Raw genomic sequence first — 13,009 nt, forward strand, 5'->3', positions numbered from 1 at the left:
TTTGCACAAATAAAGACAATACAAGACAAGAAACTCTGTGCATGCTGATTTATTCAGTACAGATCAGGACCACCAAAAACTGACAGAAAAGCTGAGCTCAAGAGAGCGCACATAGTGCCAGTGCTGTAGTGGGATGAAGAGCACATCTCCGGGCCTGAGAACACACTCCTGATATGAGGCTCTACAGAAATCTGGAAACTTCACCAGGTCTGGATTCTCCACCTCCACCTGGTGGTGGTAAAGAAAACTCATGTTTTATGTTTTCTTATATATATATATATATATATATATATATATATATATATATATATATATATATATATATAGAAGGCACAGGCTGATAGGTCCTTTACATGCAATCTGCAAGCAATCACATTAGCGTATGAAACAAACTGATTGGCCTCTGCTGATCCTGTAGCCAATGAGATTGCTTGCTTAACATTTAAATAGTCTGGTTCATAGAGAACGCATCATAATCTGAAAACCACGCCCACCGGGGGGGAAAACAATCCAACCGTCTCCATTGACTTTGTATTGCGCGAAGCTGCCTCCTTGTCATTTCTGACTTGTAACAAAAAACAGAACAATGTCTAAAAGCTGCTATGTGACAAGGTGTACAGAAAACAAGCTAAAAAACCCAGAACCAAAAACCCAGAAGTTTTTATAAGCTGCCGACCCAAAAAACAAGCTAAAAAGTGGATACAGGCATTTGAGACAGAGCGCGACATGTTATATTACACTGAGAACTACGCCCACTGGAGGGGAACGTAATCAGTGACAGGAAATATAATATATGAAACTGACATTTGTATATTTGACTTAACAGTGACAAAATGTTTACTGCACACGTAGGCTTACTAAGTGTCAGGATCCCACAATTTACCCATTCTTCCTGCTGATGCTTCACGTCTTATTGCCTGTATCCACTTTTGTCTCCTTAAAGGCTGGCTTTTATGGTTCGACAGCTTATAAAAACTTAGTTCTGGGTTTTTTAGCTTGTTTGCTGTACACCTTGTCACATTTCAGTGTTTACACATTGTTCTGTTTTTTGTTACAAGTCAGAAATGACAAGGAGGCAGCCTCACGCAATACAAAGTCAATGGAGACGGTTGGATTGTTTTCCCCCCCGGTGTGGGCGTGGCCTAAATGTGTTCTGTCTCTATTGTTTGCTGTTAGCTAGTCCTGCAGCGCACTATAGAGACAGAGCGCATTTAGGCCAAACCCACTCTGGGGGAAACAATCCAACCCTTTCCATTGAATTGTATTGCATGAAGCTGCCTCCTTGTCATTTCTTGCTTCTAACAAAAGACAGAAAATGTCTAAAAGCTGCTGTATGACAGGGTGTACAGCAAACAAGCTAAAAAACCCAGAACTAAGTTTTCATAAGCTTCTGAACCAAAATGACAAGGAGCCAGCCTTTAAGGAGACAAAAGTGGATACAGGCAATAAGACGTGAAGCATCAGCAGGAAGAATGGGTAAATTGTGTGATCCTGACACTCAGTAAGCCTACGTGTGCAGTAAACATTTTGTCACTGTTAAGTCAAATATCCAAATGTCAGTTTTATATACTGTTTTTCCTGTCGCTGATTATGTTCCCCTCCAGTGGGCGTAGTTCTCAGAGTAATATGACATGTTGCGCTCTGTCTCAATTGCCTGTATCCACTTTTGTGTCCTAAACGCTTGTTATTTTGGGTCGACAGCTTATAAAAACTTAGTTCTGGGTTTTTTTTTGTTTTTAGCTTGTTTGCTATACATCCTGTCACATAGCAGCTTTTAGACCAAATACATTAACATTGCCATATTCAATAACATGCTAAAACTATTCAGAGAGTTGTCATGATTAATATACATAAACTTCAGGTATATACAAGCAGTGTTGGGGAAAGTTACTTTTAAAAGTAATGCATTACAATATTGCTTTACTCCCTAAAAAGTAACTAATTGCATTACTCAGTTACTTTTTTATGGAAAGTAATTTGTTGCATTACTTTTGTCTTACTTTTCTCATTTGGACTGGGCTGTTTGGTTGTTTTTATAACAACAATTTTTGGCAAATGTAAAGGCCGTTTCATACCAAAAGTGAAATGAATAAGCTTCAGGCTGAAGGAAATGCAAATTCATGCCTGTATATTAAAGGGCACAGCTCAAACAAACAAGCCTTTCAGCTGTGCTGCTATTCTGAATTGCAGGAGAAGTAGTAAATGAGTAAATGCATGCACACATTTAGTCTAGAACAACCATCATGTTTATACAGCGCACACAACACCTCTGCACTTACTCACGATTTCTCTCAACATGGAGACAGGAGAGCTGTCAGTCAATAAATTGTAAAACAAAGTAACTACTTTTTTAAAAAAAGTAACTCAGATATTTTGTTGTAAATTTAAACGTAATGCATTACTTTACTAGTGTGATGGAAATTTTGAACTAATTAATAATGAACTAACATTTCTTTTCTTCTACAGGCCTAATAAGCTAACTTTGAAATAGAGAAATAGTCACTAGGACTGAGTGTTGTAACAAGTGGAAAAAATCTGCTGTGTTGGCTATCTGAACTATTAACCCGGTGATATTTTTTGATGATCTTGTGAATCAGTTGTTCCTATCTAAATTTACTCCGCCAGTAAGCGGGACAAAGGAACTGAGATGTTTTTCTTAAATCTGAACCAATCATATTAGACTGATGATAATGAGTAATAGATCATGCCATACTGACTGTGAAATGTACCTGAAATCCTATAAAACCTGCTGTATTTCTTTGTTCGGAGAGAGATTCTCTGGAATTGATGAGAACTCTCCCGGCCGTGATTAAAGCTTTGAAGGACAAAAACTGGAGTCTCTGGTTATTGCTGCAGCAAGTCAGGTTAGGGAACACTAGGTTTTTGAGGGTCAAGACGTTGACCGAGATATTATTGAGTGTCGATTTGGAGATGCTCCGAGTACTATTGAGTGTCGACTGGAGACGCTTCGAAAGATCAGGAAATTTATTGAGTGTCGACTGGAGACGCTCGGGTGTCGATTAGGAGACGCCCCAGGAACAGGTAACATAAGTCAGGTGCGTCTTGGAAAATCTACCACACTAGTTACTTGAAAAAAGTGATCTGACTATGTAACTTGCGTTACCCCCAACACTGTGTACAAGAAACTTCAGCTGTCATAAAGTAAGTCTTCTACCTGACTGGTGTTGTGCAGTAACTGCGACTGATGTGGATAGAGATTTTTTGTTTCATCTGGGCTGTAGAGTCGGATGTATTTCCTTCCAACCACCTGACATTCAAAAACAAAAGCAGAATGCAATGAAATGGGAATCAAAAGCCTTCCATTTCAAATGCCAAATTTTTGTTTACCTGTGCCAAAAAATTCTGTTGAGGATCCTGATGGAGAGGAGACACAGTCCCTCCAGGCCCAAACCAGGCATTAATTGTAATGTCATCCTCATCTCCTTCTCCGAGACAACAATAGTCTGGGATACGAATATCTTCTTTTAGCTCTGGAACCTATCAGAACGAATAACATTCAAAGTTACAGCTATTGCTTTTGAATGATGCTACATCCATTAGGAAATGTCCAAGTGCCAGAAGACTGCCATAGCATCCTTGGATGGATGTAAACTTATTATAGGAGATTTCAAAAACAAAAGGAACCTATAAAATAGTATAATAGTGGCACTTTAATATGTGAAAGTTAAAGGTGAAGTATCTAGATTCTGCTCATCAAGTGGTACCAAAAAGAATTGCAATTGACTAGTGATGTGCTGTTCATGAATGATTCGTTCAATTTGAATGTATCTTTAATATGACTCAGGAACATCCAGTTGTCTCATCAAGAGATTTGTTCATGTTGGGTTGACCGCACATGCGCAACATCCTACGAGTTCTGTACAGGAAACAATTGATTAGTTCCCCTCTCGAGTCTTCGGGTTTGAGTCATTCGTTCATCCCGTGACTGCCCAATAGGCTATATCGCAGTCTTTACCGGAAAGAGAAATGATTAGTTCACCTCTCTAACAGAAATTAATTAATAATTCCCAAACTTCCTTACAAACATGGGTAGTCAGGTTTTTTTTAACCTCTTACAGCTATGCAATGCATTTCTGGTCTCAAATTGTAGCTTATTATTTCTTACAATTTATACAATTTCTGAATTACTGAATGTGGTAATAAAGAGTCAGTTACTTTAAACTTTATCCTTATATTACTAATGTCATGTTTTTTGTTGTAAGATACTGAGCCGGGAAGATATGACGTGACAAAAGAACGAACGACAGATCGGGATGTGAGGTAACAGACTGCATAGCCTGAAGCAATGAATTAATTGTTTCCATTTGTCATAATTTGGCCTTGGTTGCATAATAGTTTTTTTCTTATTCAAAATATGATCAATGTTGTGAAAGTAGATGTGTTGGGGAGTTCGTTATTAACATGTAACATTTTAATTATATTATGCTGAATTGAACGAAATGATGAACGAGATTCAAAGATCAGAGTCAGTAAAATGATCCGAATTTCCCATCACTACAACTGACCTGATCAAACAACTGATGCTGAGCCAGATATCCTACTCCCTCCTCCGCCTATGAGAAAATAAGCAAAAATAATAATTACAGACAAAACTTTAGCAGCTTCTCTAGACCAAAAAATATAAAAACATTGTATCTTACGATGAAATTTGTCTTACAGTGCCTATAATGTAGTGGTCTATGAAGTCATTCACTGTAATGAGCTTTTGTGACCACTCTTCATCAGTGTACTTGGATCCCACTTCAACAGGTACCGTCCGGCAGCCGGCGACAGTTCTTAAGTAGTCTATGCTTAGAGAGAGTGAAAAATACAGTATGGTAGTGTACAGATGTTTTAAAGGATATAATCTAGAAATGCATATTTTATCAGTACCTCCATGGATGCTCTGTGAAGGCCGGCCAGTGGTCAGTTATTCCCTCTATAATCACAGGCCGTTGAAGATCCAGGAAATCTGATCTGAAGCGCTCCAGGGACGGACACTGAATCCTTGGCACTTCTTGAGCAGGGTTTATTACAGGCTCGCACACACAGTCCTGTTTCATTTTCTGTTTTAGAGAAGCTTTATAAGTGAATAGTGTATAGCTGAATAATGTAACATTGATACAAGTAATTACACAGCATTGGAACAAGGTTTCAAAGTAGCATGACAGGATTTAGCCAAGTAGGACAAACATCTGTATCAACATCTTTTGTTAGTTCTGGAATAAGACCAAACCCTATTCAAAACATCAGAGGGAAAAAATACCCGCTGTTTCATAATGTTAAATAATAATGTAAGTTAAATAATATATTTGTAAATGCATACATTTAAAATATAATATTTTAAAATATTTTGCACGCATAATTTGATCATATGTTGAGTTTTCTTTACAAATCATTTTTTGAATAATAGCTGAAATTTACAAAGCTATTATAACTTCATAAATGCTTTTGCTCGAAAATAATAACATCCATGGCAAAACATTACTGATTGGTTTGCAATTTTAAAAAATTGATCCAGGAACAGTTGTTATTGTTAACTCTAAAACTATTAAAAAATGTTCTTGTTAACTGAAATAAAGCTAGAATATATATATATATATATATATATATATATATATATAAATATATATATATACACTACCAGTCAAAAGTTTGGAAACATTACTATTTTTAATGTCTCTTATGCTCATTAAGGCTGCATTTATTTAATAAATACAGAAAAAACAATAATATTGTGAAATATTATTACAATTTAAAATTATGGTTTTCTATTTTAATATACTTTAAAATATAATTTATTCCTGTGATGCAAAGCTGAATTTTCAGCATCATTACTCCAGTCTTCAGTGTCACATGATCCTTCAGAAATCATTCTAATATGCTGATTTGATACTCAGTTATTATCAATGTTGAAAACAGTTGTGTTGCTTAAGATTTTTTTTGGAACCTGTGATACTTTTTTCAGGATTCATTGATGAATAAAAGGTTAAAAAGAACAGCATTTATTCAAAATATAAATCTTTACTATCACTTTTTATCAATTTAACACATCCGTGCTGAATAAAAGTATTAATTTCTTCCAAAAAAAAGAAAGAAAAAAAATTACTGACCCCAAACTTTTGAACGGTAGTGTATATTGTTACAAAAGATTTCCATTTTAAATAAATGCTGATATTTTTTAACTTTTTATTCATCAAAGAATCCTGAAAAAATATCACAGGTTATAAAATAATATTAAGCAGCACAGCTGTTTCCAACATTGATAATGAATCAGCATATTACAATGATTTCTGAAGGATCACGTGACACTGAAGACTGGAGTAATGATGCTGAAAATTCAGCTTTGCATCACAAAAATAAATTATATTTTAAAGTATATTTAAATAGAAAACCATAATTTTAAATTGTAATAATATTTCACAATATTATTGTTTTTTCTGTATTTATTATAAAATAAATGCAGCTTTAATGAGCATAAGAGATTTCTTTCAAAAAAATTAGGTAGTGTGTGCATATATATATGTGTGTATATATGTGTGTGTATATATATATATATATATATATATATATAGGTGCTGGTCATATAATTAGAATATCATCAAAAAGTTGATTTATTTCACTAATTCCATTCAAAAAGTGAAACTTGTATATTCATTCATTACACACAGACTGATATATTTCAAATGTTTATTTCTTTTAATTTTGATGATTATAACTGACAACTAAGGAAAATCCCAAATTCAGTATCTCAGAAAATTAGAATATTGTGAAAAGGTTCAATATTGAAGACACCTGGTGTCACACTCTAATCAGCTAATTAACTCAAAACACCTGCAAAGGCCTTTAAATGGTCTCTCAGTCTAGTTCTGTAGGCTACACAATCATGGGGAAGACTGCTGACTTGACAGTTGTCCAAAAGACGACCTTGCACAAGGAGGGCAAGACACAAAAGGTCATTGCAAAAGAGGCTGGCTGTTCACAGAGCTCTGTGTCCAAGCACATTAATAGAGAGGCGAAGGGAAGGAAAAGAAAGTGTACAAGCAATAGGGATAACCGCACCCTGGAGAGGATTGTGAAACAAAACCCATTCAAAAATGTGGGGGAGATTCACAAAGAGTGGACTGCAGCTGGAGTCAGTGCTTCAAGAACCGCTACGCACAGATGTTTCGCAGACGTTTGCAAGGTTTCAGCTGTCGCATTCCTTGTGTCAAGCCACTCTTGAACAACAGACAGCGTCAGAAGCGTCTCGCCTGGGCTAAAGACAAAAAGGACTCGACTGCTGCTGAGTGGTCCAAAGTTATGTTCTCTGATGAAAGTAAATTTTGCATTTCCTTTGGAAATCAGGGTCCCAGAGTCTGGAGGAAGAGAGGAGATGCACACAATCCACGTTGCTTGAGGTCCAGTGTAAAGTTTCCACAGTCAGTGATGGTTTGGGGTGCCATGTCATCTGCTGGTGTTGGTCCACTGTGTTTTCTGAGGTCCAAGGTCAACGCAGCCGTATACCAGGAAGTTTTAGAGCACTTCATGCTTCCTGCTGCTGACCAACTTTATGGAGATGCAGATTTCATTTTCCAACAGGACTTGGCACCTGCACACAGTGCTAAAGCTACCAGTACCTGGTTTAAGGACCATGGTATCCCTGTTCTTAATTGGCCAGCAAACTCGCCTGACCTTAACCCCATAGAAAATCTATGGGGTATTGTGAAGAGGAAGATGCGATATGCCAGACCCAACAATGCAGAAGAGCTGAAGGCCACTATCAGAGCAACCTGGGCTCTAATAACACCTGAGCAGTGCCACAGACTGATCGACTCCATGCCACGCCGCAATTGCTGCAGTAATTCAGGCAAAAGGAGCCCCAACTAAGTATTGAGTGCTGTACATGCTCATACTTTTCATGTTCATACTTTTCAGTTGGCCAAGATTTCTAAAAATCCTTTCTCTGTATTTGTCTTAAGTAATATTCTAATTTTCGGAGATACTGAATTTGGGATTTTCCTTAGTTGTCAGTTACAATCATCAAAATTAAAAGAAATAAACATTTGAAATATATCAGTCTGTGTGTAATGAATGAATATAATATACAAGTTTCACTTTTTGAATGGAATTAGTGAAATAAATCAACTTTTTGATGATATTCTAATTATATGACCAGCACCTATATATATATATATATATATATATATATATATATATATATATATATATATATATATATATATATATTAGATGAAAAACTTATTTAAATGAAAATTATAAGTATTGCCTTGGACACTAATTGAAATAAAACAAGTTTAAGTTAAAGTACTACAATTACTAAAACTGAAAAAGAAAATTCAAAGCTAAACAAAAATGTAAAAAACTAGACAGACGCAAATAAAATTACTAAAACAAACTGAAAATATAAAAGTAAAAGCTAATTCAAAATATTAATAAATACTAAAATGACACTACATATCATACTTGAGTAAATCACACTAAACTATCACTCTTCTTTTTCCCTTCAGGAAAGATGACTTCACCTTTGAACAGGGTTCTTCATTCTTCTCTTTGTTTGGACTCTTCATTTTCATTTTACTTCTTAAGATACCGACAAGCCTTTGCAGAATGTTGTCCATGATAGCTGCTCCCATTAACAAACTCATGTCACAAGTCTTAATGGCCTCCTGGATGTTGTATTGAGATGGATTACCATGACACAAACTCAAGACTTTGAATAAGCAGCCGTAAGAGTAAACTCTCCTCCACTCCTTGTCCACATCTCTCCATGTCCCAGTGTTAAGCTTCTCCCAGGAGTAATCTATAATGATTTGAGCTCTTTCGGCTGAAGCTGGGCAATCTGATGAACGGTACAGCTGATCTCTGGCCAGCTCAAGAACATTCAACGCGCTGGATTCAATCTTTTCACTAAAGTCAAGTGGGAATTCAGACACTGTCGAGGGCAAAACAGCTCGAACATCAGGCCAGATTGGAGCCATGAGCAGAAGAAACTTTTGCAGATCACATGTAATTGATTTCTGATGGATGATCTGGTGAAAAGCGACCACAGAAATAGTTTACATGCTTGGGAGAGAAACAACTAGGATACTGCTCATGGTATGGAGATGACGAACTAGTATTTATTCATATTTGTTACAACAAATAATTAACAGCGCTTAAAAAAACAATGTACACAACTAGCGTCAATTACATCATAAATGGGTAATTTATATCAAAAGAGAAGTATTAAAGCGAAAGGCAGTTACGCTTTCGTGCAAGCAGTTTGCGCCTGGTTTTAATGTCCGGCTAGAAACACAGACGACAAACAACGTTCCGCTCCGGAACGCGCTGCGTTGTTGTTGTTTTTCTTTTCTTTCAATTGCAGACAAGTACAATGCAAAAAGTACAAGATAAATATAAGGCATTGTAATACAGTTCAAAGTATATAAAACAAAGAGTAACAACAACAACAACTAAAATATTAAACGTACATGTTTGAAAAAGTTTCAAAATATATTGTGAGATCTGTGTTATAAAAGGTAATATATGATGAGTTATTTTTGTCTTATGAATATAAAACTTTGCCAAAATAATTAAAAGATTAATAACAGTTTTGCTTTTCAGAAAAATATGTGTTTTGAAAACAAAGTTAAATGTCATGGGGTTCAAAATTAAGAGTTCATGTCTATTTTAAAGTCAGTCCAAAAAGAAAAAGGGCAATAAAAAATTAGATGTTCAATATCTTCAAATGATGTGTTACAAAAAGTACATTTATCACAGACAGTATGGATATATCTACTAATGGCTGCATTTACAGGATAACATTTATGAATAATTTTGTAAATGATTTCTTTTACTTTATTAGAATTAATATATTTATATGGTAATGTCCAAATGCTGTGGCAAGATATACAATGAGGTTTAAGCCATTTTGATTTACATGGAGGAATGGATCCGACATTAAAGGAATTTCTTATAAAATTGTTATTAAAACGTTTATCAAAAAAGGAGAGACCAGGATTTTGTAAGGTTGTAGCCTATTATTAATATCTACATCTGAGAATTTATTTAACATTATTATGCCATTGGGGACAGCCTTAATTACTTTGTGAAATTCTTTTTCATTCACAAAATATTTTATTTTGAAATAAAATTAGGGTATGTATATAATTGCCCATTCTTGTCATTAAGCTGTTTTACAATTAAAATGTTGTGCTAAACCCAGTTCTCCATGTACAATGATTTCTTATTATGAATGATATTAATATTGTTCCATATAAAACACAATTGTGTTTGTAAAAAATGTGACCAGAACAGTAATGCTTAGCCAAACCAATAGGATGCACTGCGTTGTTGTCAGATAGGGTTTGGTCTGTAATTGTTTATTAAAAAAATATTCCAGAACTAACAAAAGATGTTGATCCAGGATTTGTCCTATTTGGCTAAATCATGTCAAGCTACTTGTTTTTTTTCTCTCTCTCTCTCTCTCTATAAATAGCTCAGCTAGGTAGGTAGATAAACAGGCCAATAAAAGACTAATAACTACTATTATTCATTTTAATTATACAAATGTCTCTTTAAAACATATACAAATGTATGAAGCTGATCAGAGATCAGTTCTCTCTGCTTGGTGGCGATCTCAGTGAATCCGCATGATTCATGGGTTCTCAGAGATCGTCCCCCAGCAGTGAACCATGAAATTTTGAAATATTTTGAAACCAAGTCCCTTTTGTCTTTGGTCTAGTTTACTGAAATCACGTGACTTTGGCAGTTTGATACGCGCTCTGAAACACTGATTCGAAACAAAAGATTCTTAGAAGTGTCGAAGCTTCTTGAAACAGTGTTTCGAAAACGCCCATCAGTAGGAAGTTCTAGAGTGCCACGCTAGCACCTTTAAGTTCTGAATGGTTTAATTATTAGTCAACTTAATTGTTAATTTAGATAAATAGTATCTTTGTGTCTATTCGGGATCCATATTGAATAACCTGCACCCATTTTTGCCCCAAATTTGGAGGAAACCTACGGCCTGTTTTGCTTGACTGCTCCAGGAGGCCTACAGTTGAAAATGATTCTAGACAGTAGGTCCGTTCAAGCCCTCCAAGTTAGTATTTACGAGGTGGGTTATATATGTTGCATTTAAGGCATGATTGACAGATAAAACTAATTATACTGTCACTGTTGGTAGCAAATCCTGATTGTAACTCCTAATAGCCAAGGTTGTTTTCAGTATGTATGCAACGTGTTTAATGCATTTGATCAGTATCTAATTTTCTTTTTTTTGTAAGAGGAACTATCATTTATTTATCTGCAGCCTGTTCCCCATATGTGAAATGGGTATCTCAGTCATGACCATTTGTTAACCGTTCGTAGTTACAGATATGCTTTCATGAGATGCACTCAAGCGGAAACCTCCCACGGTCTCTCTTGAAGCCAACACCGAAGTGACTTAAACTGCAATTCATCATGTAGCGAATTAACTCTAAGGGGAAATATTAATAATTATTCATAACTCATTATGATTATTAATTATGATTAATTATGAATATGTAAATCAGTTAATCAGATTAACTGGATGTAGCTACATTAATATTACAATCAATTAACCTGTTCGTCCAGTGAACACTCAGTGTTGATTGTTTATTAATTCTAAGAAATGTTCATTTCCAGGTTATGGAAAAACAACATTCGTATTGTACAGTACTACTCAGAGCATGTAGTCAGGATCTAAATCACTTAAGAGGCAATTTATTAGCAGACGGAGTCAGAACCAAACATGTATTGTGCACAATCTTTATTAACTAACTCACAAACACATAACTAAACTAAGAAACACATAACATACACGCAGGTCACACACATACGTAGGTAAGAATGAGCAATGATAGAGTTGAACCGGAAGTGGAACCGGGAATGGAACTATAGGAAAAAGTCAAAGACAATCTGGAAAAGAATCATCAGTTTCCTCAGTAATAAAACACCTTTGCTGACAAAGGTAAGTTTTACAAATCAATACTAAATCGCTGTTTAGTGTTCAAATGTACGATACTTGTAAGATGCCTTTAGGCTGAGGAGCATCGGATCTGCCGGCTGGGTTGTAATCTTGATGGTACGGTCCGAAGTTGTTGCCAGTATCTTCTGCATTAGATGAAGTACTATGAAAACTTATAGATGAGCACATGGCTGGGTTGTAGGCCGAGGCCTGCAGGCCTAGGCCTACAGGCCTGCAGCAAGAAGGGGGTCTCTTCAGTCGTCCAAGAAGCAAGGAAAGAGAGGGAGTGGCATTGTTCACTGGCTTTTAACCTCTGGTCAAAGTCACACCTCTTAGTTGTTGACCGGACCAATGAAGATGTTGTATTTCCGGGTGATAACACGCCTCCTGTCGGGGCTTTTATGATCGAGCAAGATTTACTGGCTGAGTTTTGAAGAAGAACTATTAAAGATTCTTGTAATACTGATGTGTTGCACAGGTATGGACATACCGCATACACAAGCATTTAAATCTTCTCGATACGAACCCATAGACACTAAACATGGCATAATTGAAGTTACCTTACATGTATCATAAAACATGTGAATACAATGAGTGCAATACAACAACAGCAATAATGGATACCATTTCCTAGGGATGTGCATGTTCATTTATAGAACGGTCTGTCTATAAACTAATGCAGGAAAGTCTGTGTTCTGTGGGGAAAATGCAGGAAAGATGCACGTTTCTGTGTCTCTTCTCTGCTCTTCCATGTGGCATCCACATTCTTTAGCGCAATAAAACTTGTAACTGAGAACTTCTCGGGGGATGGGGGACAGGCCCCAGAGTGCTTTAAACAATTATTGGTTAACTATAACAAATAATTGTGTCTGATTTGTCTCAGTCGTTACAATCAACTGGCCCACTAGAGACAGGCTCCAAAAAGGGAGTCAAATCTGTATCTCGCCCATGGTAAAATGCCTAACTTTACAGCAGAAAAAAAATGTGTTTACAGTCTGGTACAAAAAGTGGTTTTGGTCTATACAGCTAATTTTTCCC

General features: G+C 36.0%; 2 protein-coding genes across 14 annotated transcripts in view; both read right to left on the reverse strand.

Moving 5' to 3' along the window:
- The window catches only part of LOC127509187 (uncharacterized), a 71,410-nt gene that overhangs the window by 16,405 nt on the left and 41,996 nt on the right, over window positions 1-13,009 (reverse strand). The gene's annotated exons all lie outside the window — the stretch shown is intronic.
- On the reverse strand, window positions 35-9,351 carry kdm8 (lysine (K)-specific demethylase 8). The gene is made up of 7 exons (XM_051887735.1): window positions 8,526-9,351; window positions 4,894-5,066; window positions 4,679-4,811; window positions 4,527-4,574; window positions 3,349-3,498; window positions 3,176-3,268; window positions 35-228 (listed from the first exon to the last, which is right to left on the reverse strand). The coding sequence occupies exons 1-7, from the start codon at window positions 8,979-8,981 to the stop codon at window positions 64-66; spliced, it is 1,218 nt and encodes a 405-aa protein (XP_051743695.1). The 5' UTR covers window positions 8,982-9,351; the 3' UTR covers window positions 35-63.

The sequence above is a fragment of the Ctenopharyngodon idella genome, chromosome 3 (genome assembly GCF_019924925.1).
Source record: "Ctenopharyngodon idella isolate HZGC_01 chromosome 3, HZGC01, whole genome shotgun sequence".
NCBI classification, from domain to species: domain Eukaryota; kingdom Metazoa; phylum Chordata; class Actinopteri; order Cypriniformes; family Xenocyprididae; genus Ctenopharyngodon; species Ctenopharyngodon idella.